At 38.8% G+C, this 10,000-nt stretch overlaps 1 protein-coding gene across 3 annotated transcripts in view; it reads right to left on the bottom strand.

Moving 5' to 3' along the window:
- Window positions 1-6,653, bottom strand: part of LOC138013450 (gamma-aminobutyric acid receptor subunit gamma-1-like) — a 26,096-nt gene extending 19,443 nt beyond the window's left edge. For 2 of the 3 annotated variants that reach the window (XM_068860541.1, XM_068860543.1), the window contains exons 1-4: window positions 6,479-6,653; window positions 3,662-3,743; window positions 3,142-3,224; window positions 1,474-1,541 (exon numbers count right to left, since the gene is read on the bottom strand). In XM_068860541.1, coding sequence (XP_068716642.1) covers window positions 1,474-1,541; window positions 3,142-3,224; window positions 3,662-3,743; window positions 6,479-6,503 — 258 coding nt within the window. In that variant the 5' untranslated portion in view covers window positions 6,504-6,653. The remainder of the gene's footprint in view (window positions 1-1,473; window positions 1,542-3,141; window positions 3,225-3,661; window positions 3,744-6,478) is intronic. The other variant, XM_068860542.1, reaches the window with a different exon arrangement.
- Between the last annotated feature and the right edge of the window lie 3,347 nt (window positions 6,654-10,000).

Genomic DNA, 10,000 nt, shown 5'->3' with positions numbered 1-10,000 from the left:
AGCATAACTTCATGCTTAATTTTTATTATATATTCGAGTTAATTTTTTATTTTCATTGCCTGATAATGACTTAAGTCGAAACGTCGCATTTTAAACTTTTTTTTACCGTTTTTTTTTTACCATGTTTAATATTTTATCGCAATCTTTTATAGTGGAGAAGGTGTTTCGTGCCATAAAACTCACTAACTCCCTAAGGTAACTTCCCAGGGAACTTTGGATTCGCACGTTATTATATGCACTTGAAACAACGGCAAACTGCCTTTAGAAATGATTCCGTTAATTGAATAGTATGAATACTAAGTTGACGGAAGGGTTTTACCTTGGGGCCAGTCATTAAGTGCTTAGTATACCTAGAACTCAAGGTCATCGAACCAGTTCTTGTTAGGCTTTTGCCAAAGAAGGTTACCAAGAAAACCCCTGGTGATCCTGCATATATAGTCACTGCCCCCAAACTCTGGAACTCTCTCCCAGTTATAATCAACCTCCGATTGTTAGATAACCTTCAGGGGCACCCAACGAATCTGTTCCTCACATTATCTGTTCCCCAGAGGAATCTCGCTGGCTGGCAAAAATACAGGTGTTTCAATGAGCTGGCTGGGAAATTTTGTTATTGATAGAGGTTTTGCCTGCGAATTACTGACTTTTTCTAGCACTTCAACCCGAGCTGGCTGTAGAAACTCTGAAGACTGAGAACGACTAAGAAAAAAAAAAAAAAAGAGAACCCCTTCCCTCTTCCAGCCAGTAGTCACAAACATACGACGGCTGGTCAGAGTGATTGCCCTTGCAGAAAAAAACCTGTTTTGTCCCGGTTTTCTCGCTTTTGTTCGGTCGTTTCGGATCGAGGGATTTGAAAGCGCGCGGAATTCCTGGCTGGGAAATAAATTTGGTCAGCTGGCTGGGAAACCAACCAATTTTATCTAGCTGGCTGGGAAATTTCTTCAGTGTCTTGCTGGGAAAAAGGAACAGATAATGTTTTCCCAGCAACACTGAAAAACACCTGAAAATCCCTTAATAACAATTATTTTCATTAACTGGGGTATAATAATACATTTTACAACAAATTGTTCGTTGGGTGCCCCTGAACCTTGATGAGTTTAGGCGCCATTTGAAGTCATACCTTTTGAAGCAAGCCTTGTTTTCTTAAATAATTTGCGATAATTTAAAATTCTTATTGCAAAAAGATGAAGTCACTTTATTTAACGTCGGTAGATCCTTCAACTGCTAGGCTCCGACAATTTCAATTTTCAATTTTAACTTTTCGTTATTTTGCTATATTTACATTAAGTTTTTCTTAACTCCGTCTCTTACTTTATTTGTGTATAGAAATATTTATTGTACTTGTAATGCGCAATAGATTATATTTTATATATTTTTTTGCACACTATAAATAATAAATTATAATTTTAAAAATACCTTAGTACAATATTAAAGTTCCCCAATATTCTTGTTTAAGTTGTGAATGGATTATCTTACCATTTCCACTTCTTCTATCTTTCCAAATGATTCCACGTAAGCATCCACCGTGATCAATGTTGCATTTCCTTCGAAAAAGCAAACGTCAAAGCTTTAAGGCAAGTCCTCATCCGTAACAACAACAACAACAACAACAAGTTTGAAAAGAGGACCTGGACAAGTATCCCTGGAGACTTCAGTTTACTGTTGCAACCATAGTGAGCTGGACTGTGAGTAAAGTTGACTTTCAATTTAAATAAAACTCACTTTTTTAGTTTGTTTATGAATTAGGAATAGATATGACAACCATGCAGGTCCACTTGATCCTAAGGGACTATGCAATAATTATCTGGAAGGGAGGTGGGGAGTGGGAGGTTCGGAAATGAGCAAAATAGGCCCTTTAACTGAAGCCCCCACAGTACTGGCTGTGAAATAACTTGTAGCCAAGATAAGATCACTGCCTCCCAACCCCAACCCGCACCCCTCTCTTCAATATCAAAGATGTTCCCACCAAAAAACGCGGGTTACACCACAGAGTTTCACATTGGCATAAATGGAGGGGTGGACGTACGGTGATACGATGACTAAGCACAGATGGGCACTAAGGGTGCACTGCGCGCGCCCTTTCTACTCACGGAGCCCCGCTATCATGGCTATTACAGGTTCTAGCAGGAACCCATGACCCGGAGCCTACAACTCTACTGTGTTCGTGTAACGGCGTTTTCACAGACCGATTTATTTTTAGATTGAATTTCCCCGCGAATGAGACTCCCACAGGAGCCCGATGACCAATTACAAGAAATTAAGCTGACGTCATAGGGTCACCGAACCGGTACTGCCTTTGTTTTTTTCCGGAAAAGGTAGTCTAAAAATAGATCGGTCTGTAAAAATGCCGTTACATAGGCCCAGTATGGGAGCTGTAGGCTCCGGGTCATGGCTTCCTGGTTCTAGATGTGCCATGTACCGTTCTTAATATTGTTTCAAGTCATTCAATAACAAAGCAGTTGAGTTCGAATAAATTATGTACCACTAAAACATCAATATAACTTGTAGCCCCCTCTATGTTCAAAAAATTGATATGTAGCCCCCACCCTAAACCATAATTTAACTTGCCCACCATCCCCATGAGATTTAGAATCCCCTCCTCCAGATAATTATTGGTCGTGACTAATGGATACTCCGAAACAAGGTGAGACACTTAGTTTTGTGTATATAAAATACCAAAAGATGTTGCTAAAGTTTTACGATGTTTAAATATGGTGTCACCAGAATAATTTATGAAAGCTAACCATTTCGAGTCGGCGCTTAGACCTAATCACTAGAGAGATCAGTGCCTAACCCAGCAGTTATCCTCTGCCTAAACAGAGGGTTGTTTCTCTGTGGTTGTCAGGTATTGCCACGTAGCGTCACCAAATGTTACACCTGTATATATGTCACGAAGTATCTCACCTTATTTTGGAGTATCCAAAACCGATAATTATTGCACAGTCTCTAACTCGGTTAAGCTAAATAAATCCTGGGCCTTGGGATCCAGTGGGCATTTTTATTTCAGTTTATTAACCGAACATTTAAAATTTTCCCACAACTTGCTTTTTTTTTTACAACTTGCCAGTTTTGATATATTTTTCAGTCACTGTTTCAAGGCAAAAATCATAACGAGTCAAAGTTAATGGGCGGCTGAGTTCGCACCTCCGTGATTAGGACGTGTTCCCTTGTCGTAATTCGTTGCTTCCAAATGCATCTTGAGAACTTGAATAAGAGAGAGATTAACACTAGAAAAAAAAAAACAGTCAATAAAAATCATTCCGTTCATTTCAAATGTCATTGGCGCTATTGTGATTAGCTTGTTTGGATATGACATTCTAGCACGGCAGACCATAATATGGAGCGTAATGACTAATGAAAAAGCACACTTTTGACATTTCGTAACAATTACAAGACGCAATATCCCATCTTGATATTACAATCTTACCGCTGTAAAAAGAAAGAAATCAGTCAGGATTAAAGACCCGCCTTCAACCGACAGGCATTCAATGAAAATGTGGCGCTTAATTTTTAACCAATCGCTAAACGAAGTTTTCCAAAACCAGTGCACTGGCGAAATTTCTTTTGACACTCGTTTTGAGTTGAATATGAAATTTGAATTTGAGGTGCCAGCAAGTATGATTTATAAGAAATCATGCTAAACTCTGCGAAGACGCCACGATACCTTGCAGCAGCAACCAGTGTTGGGTAGAAAATGGCTGTGATCCAGGCCATCTCAATCACAAAAATTCTATGGGAGTTTCGACCTAAGCAATTAACAGATCGTTAGAAAAATAAAATGAAATACTTGAATTAACTGTCATGAATCGTCATTAGTGGCACAAAATCACACGGCTTTTATGGCGTATGTTTAGAGGTCCCCGAATTGCGAAGGAGTTACAAAGGAGAAAAAAAAGAGAGTAACTTGAAACCTGAATACTTAAATATATAAAAAATATAAGTATATAATTAAATAATGAAAACCATGACAATGACGGTCCATTAATTGATTTAAACAGGCTATGGTAGAGGGGAACTAAATCCCCATATGAAACCAGCCCGAGACAACCCTCCCCACGAGCCGTGACCCTAGGCGAGATATTTTTCCACTCTATCAACCGTTTACATGAAATGGGCGAGGCTACTCGGGAGGGCGAGACAACTCGGGGCGGCGAGTTGTCTCGCCTCGGCAGGTAGGGTTGCGGTAACCTTGGCAGGCGAGACAACTTTTTCGCATGTAAACAGTTAGGGTCGACTACCCGAGACGAGACAGCACAATCTTAAATGCGCACGCATAAAATAAAAATCAAAAAGGCAACAATTTGGGAGCTTATACATGTCGACGTATACAAAACATGGACCTCAGGTGCACGGACCACCCCTTTGGACCCGGTCCATGGACCCCTTCATGGCCCCGGTCCATGGACCACCCCTGTGGACCACCCCTTCTTTATTTAAATTCAATACGTTTTACAAGCAGAAAACTCTTCAAACGAAAAAGAGAAGTGATCATCGTACTTATCTGGAAAATTTAAGCAGGATTCCATGACTAGAAGCGAACAACTCCCATACTAAGCCTATGTCACGGTATTTTTACAGACCAGGAGCCCATGTACGATCTACGTTTTAGACTACCTTTTCTGCAAAAAGACAAAGACAATTCCGGTTCGGCGACGCTATGACGTCAAGTTGATTAGTAATCTGGCTCCTCCGGAGTCTCATTAGCGGGAATATAGGGCTGTTGTTCGCTCCTAGTTATGGGCTACTGATTTAAGCAATTGCCTTTTTTATAGACACTTTTACCACCTATTTGGTGGCCCCAAAGGGATTCGTCCACACTCCCCTTTTCAAAGATAAGTTCCTTTCATAATATTCTTGCTCTTTGGCCATTTCAACTTGACTGAGGTAGCTCTGATTTGCATTGTAAAATAAAGGAAACTTTATTAATACGCGACCTTAAACCAACGTTAAACGAAAACGTTGGCAGTGAAAAACTCTGGCTTTATTAAACGGTCAGTTTTCAGTTTCGGTGGAAAAACAAGGTTACTGATCACGAGAGTGAAAACACTCTATACTTCCCAATATACTTCCCCTGGGGAACCCAGATAGAACAGGTGCCCAATCAGATTAACATCCGTTGATAACGAGACGTTGACGTTGATATAAAGAATTAGAATTGCCATAGTAACTGATATGACGTTACAGTAAGCCACACTCTGGCAGAGCCCCATGACTACCTGATTCTGGCCAATATCTTTATGCTGTAATTTGACAATAAGGAATGTAACATTGTTTTATGACAAAGATCTCTTGCCATATTTTGGCGTCATCTTAGATCAATATTATCCCAAAAAACACATTTGATCCAAACTTTTGAAGACGCATCAACATCTTCAAGATGTTAATTTTTATAAATAAAAATGATTAATGATTATTTTTTTCTTGTTATTAACATTTTAATCCAAGGGCCTCGTTTTCGTTGGGTTTACGGCTTACAACACTGCACTACATTGAAGGTTTCGTCATGATTTCATGCTGTAATGATATTCTGGCAAAGACCCAAGCCACCTGAAGTTGTAGCATCAAAACATGTCTGATTGTCAGCGAGATTATAAGCTCTATCGTCGATTGAATTAATAGACATAAGTTTATATTGAAATACTTTATGGTTCTGGTCAAGATTTTACGGCTTACAACACTGCAATGCAGTGTAAATAATATTGGAAGATTTCGTCATGATTTCATCTGGCAAAGACCCAAGCAACCTGAAGTTGTAGCGTCAAAACATGTCTGATTGTCAGCGATGTTAAAAGCTCTATCTACGATTCAATTAGATTTAAAAGGCGATCTGCATGCCTGGGGCTTTACATCTAACCGATAACTCAAATACGTAGAAGTCCTTAAATGTAGCTAAAATCTGTACTTTTAAAAATTGCAGTCAACAGACAAGACTCCCTAAATGTCAATTCTTTGAAAAGTTCACAAGATCGAAGTATCTTTGCCAGACACTTGTAGGTCTTGTCCGCAAAGTCTTGTATGTTACATATGATAGCATTCCACAATAGCGGGCCTCTACGGGCTATGGCATTTTCTTCTGTGGCTAGTGCCAAAACTCGAGACCATAAGTAAAGGTTTTATCTGCAGACCATTATGTCCGAATCGTGCTTGATTGCAAATGCGTCTGAAAGCTCCTGCGGTAGTGTATGGTGAAATGCTTTATGGTTCTGGTCAAGATTTTACGGCTTAAAACACTGCAATGCAATGTAAACAATATTGGAAGGTTTCGCCATTATTTCAGCTGGCAAAGATCCAAGCAACCTGAAGTTGTAGCGTCAAAACATGTCTGATTGTCAGCGATGTTGAAAGCTCTATCATCGATTCAATTAATAGATATTAGTTTATATTGTTAACGTTTAGTTCAGGTGATAAGTTGCTTCCGTTAATTTAAAGAAGAAAGCACGGTTTATCTTCGGTATGTTGAATTTATACGAAAAACACTTACCTGCCCGAAAAGTGAATGTTATCATGAAAATTGGGAACCCCTATATCTTTAATGTTGACGACAATTGAAAAGCAAATTCCTTGTCAATACCCTAGGATTCGAAGTGTTGGTTGTAATGATCCAAAGAAGACTTGTTAGCATGTAGCTTTGTCCCGACGGCGATCAGATATGGGAGTGGTACCTAACACAATTTTAAACTGATACTGAAAGATAAATAGTCATTCCTACCAGGTGCGCAGGCGCAATAAGGTTACGTTTGTGATTAATTATAGATTCTGAATGCTGACAGGAAAAAACGGCTCTCGGTGCGAGATGCTCTAATTGGCGCGCGGCGCGGGTTGCGGATTAATTGTTGCGGATCCAGTGTAAAGTGTCGCCGATCCAGGAAAAAGAAAACTAATAAATGAACTTTTATTTACAAAAGTACACCACTTCAACGTTTTCGATAACAATAACAATAACAATAAATTAACGTTTGCTTAATTTTAAGATTTTCGTTGCTATGATTATATTGATGAAGTGCCTTTTTTTAAGTGCCTATGAAGTGAAAATTTTTATTATGTATTTTTAAAGCTTGTTGTCTCTTGATTACGAAATGACAAAATTTGAAAACGTCCACAAAACTCGTTCGAGCTCTTTAGAGCGTAAATGGGGCCTAATTAGAATGAAGAACATGAATTTACTAAAAGCCAAAAACTCTCGGGCTACATACTAACTAATTCACCACTTCATTTTTCAGCTAGTGAGTAAATGAAGTCACTTTCTCCTCGATCCAGTTCGCCGAAAGCTTATCAGTCGGAACCGCATCAAGTAATGATGGACCGTTAAATGAAAAGAATGAAGTTCTTCTACTTAATATTAGTACAAAAAGGTTCTGCCTGCTGAGCATTCAATACAAGTACTTTCGAAATGCAAAGAAAAACGAGAACCGATTTTTTCATCGTAGCAGCAATTATATAAAAGAAAAGCATACGTTAATTTTCAAGCTATTGTTATTGTTATTGTTATTGTTGTTGCTGTTGTTGTTGTTAATGAAAACGTTGAAGTGGCGTGGTGTACTCATTTTCCGGCAGTCCGCGACAATGTTATTTGGAGCCAAATTTTCGCATGGAATGCGAAAGGCACATCCCGCACACTGGTGAGATAGTAGAATCTGCCGAGGCTGCAAATGCTTACTTGTACTTAAAAGCTAATTTCGATCCCAACAGGGTTGACTTTTTGCCATGATACAGCAAACAAATATAAAGATTTGTCAACTTGAACTCGTAACAAGATTATAACCTAGTCTTATACCCCATTCGCACCAGGAAAATATGTTTTGTTAAGAAAATTTAACAAAATGAAAATTAGCAATAGAAAACGGAGTGGCTGAGTTTTACATAGGGTCAAGTGAGCTGTACCTTTTACTATTGCTGTGCTGAATTTAAGGTCGAAAACCATTCAGTTAGCAACTTCAAGAGAGAAAACAATTTCAAAGTATGTTCAACTAAACAGCTTTTAAACATGTTTAAGCTTTGGCGAGAATCGGGTATGAGTGCAACAGCAACAAGGAAACATTAACACAAAACATGCCCGTATTAACAATCACGTTACATGTACATTCTTCTGTAGTCACTAGAGGCATATTACTCTTGATCACGTTTGAGGAGAGTACAGTATTGATTACAGACATGCACTTCCTTGAATTTTTCAATGGCAGAATAAGACAAGTTTCCAGAACAGAAGAGAATGGTGTTATGATTTGCATCCCTAACGTCTGCACTGGCTATTTCACGATCGCAAAGACAGTAACCTTTTCCTTGAATGTCAACAACCACATGTTTTTTGCCTGACCTTACAAAGGTGTAATGGACAAAGGTCTCTGCTTTTAGAGAGACTTCCATCACGGCAGATGTCTCCTGTATTGTTAAAATACTTGGATAATGGGGTGGTCCCATCCAAAACTTTTCCACAGTTACGTACTCTCAGTTTAGTTTGCCTAAGTGAACTTTCGTGTAGGAGGAGAATGTGCCACCAAACTCCCGTGGCTTCTCCAGTTCTAAGTTCTAAGATGGAACTAAGATGGTCCCCTCTCACCAGCAAGCAAATCACACTCCATATCGGTAAGCTGGAAGTGTTTTTTGCATGCTTCATTAATATTTTGGAGCGTGGCTTCGCAATCGAGGGGAACCATGGTCAGTGGACCAGTATGTTCCTGATGAACAGCATCTCGTAGATTAGACAATCAAACTTTGTGCGGCATTTCTTTAGAACTGTAAATTGGTCTTGTAGATTAGTTGGTTGCAGCCTGTGTTCTTCTTTCAAGTGTTTACCAATAGAAGAGTGTAAATGTTCGGCGATGCGTTGAAAGAGGTGTCGGGATGTGTATCCGACATAATCTTTATCGCACAGATCACATGAAAATTTGTAGACAACGCAATGTTGGTTAATTAGGGGAGGTTTGGCCTCTACACCTCTGATGTCGTCAATGATTTTTCTACCAGTAGATACTGGGCGCAAATTACTTCCAATTTTCTTCATCAGGAAAATAAAACCAAAACTTAACACGCAGTCGGATTCAATTCGCGCCAGACTTTTTACATAACAATTGAGTACTTTAATCGGTCAGTGTAAAATGCAGACTGCAGACTGCAGACCAGGGGTAAATTGCAGGCTGAGGTTATAACGTAACTGTTGCATGAAAAAGCCCAAACCCCTTAGAAATGCTAACCTTAGGCCTAATTAGGCCTAAAACAATATTTAGGCTTAATTGTTAGCATTTCTAATGGGTTTGGGCTTTTTCAACAGTTACGTTATAACCTCAGTCTGCATTTTACCCCCGGTCTGCAGTCTGTAGTCTGCAGTCTGCATTTTACACTGACGGTACTTTAATACCCTTTTCAATTCCCTACATATTTTCACACTACTTCTACTATATATTCAATCACTTCTATCATGTACTTCGAACTTGATAACGATGACATGGAGTCATCGAAACGTCGTTCTACTTTTATATCGCTTATATTTATTCTAAAGTTATTTATTTTATTTTATTCTTTGAAAAATAATTACGGTTAAAAATAAAACTAAATAGATAAAATAAAAATAAAATTAAAAGAAAGAAACGGAAAAATAAAAGGAAAAAAAAACGAAAAAACTAGGAAAGATATAAAAAAACTCTATGGCCCTAATGGGCCACCACACACTTATACAAGTGCTTAACAAGAAGAAGCGCCTAGCTTATTGCCTATATCCAAATATGGCAATGTCCATAGTCTGAACTGTGACGCTATAACGCAATACAACAATAAAACATCAAAAGCATGCATTGTACATCGTGACAGTGAAGGTATGAAATAGGAGGCCTAAACTTTTTTATTTAGATGATTAAGTAAAGATATAAATTATACAGAGTTATGTCAGGGTTAATACCCGTAGCATACAGTCATGACTTAGCAGTGCCCCGTGTTCCCGAGCGACTAACGTTTGCATTCCAGCGACATGGGAATCTTATTTGTACAAAAATTAGCCGCTAAACACCCT

This window comes from Montipora capricornis, chromosome 8 (genome assembly GCF_036669925.1).
Source record: "Montipora capricornis isolate CH-2021 chromosome 8, ASM3666992v2, whole genome shotgun sequence".
Taxonomy (NCBI): domain Eukaryota; kingdom Metazoa; phylum Cnidaria; class Anthozoa; order Scleractinia; family Acroporidae; genus Montipora; species Montipora capricornis.
The sequence above is the reverse complement of the archived record's forward strand: the minus strand, read 5'-3'. Positions and strand labels throughout refer to the sequence as shown.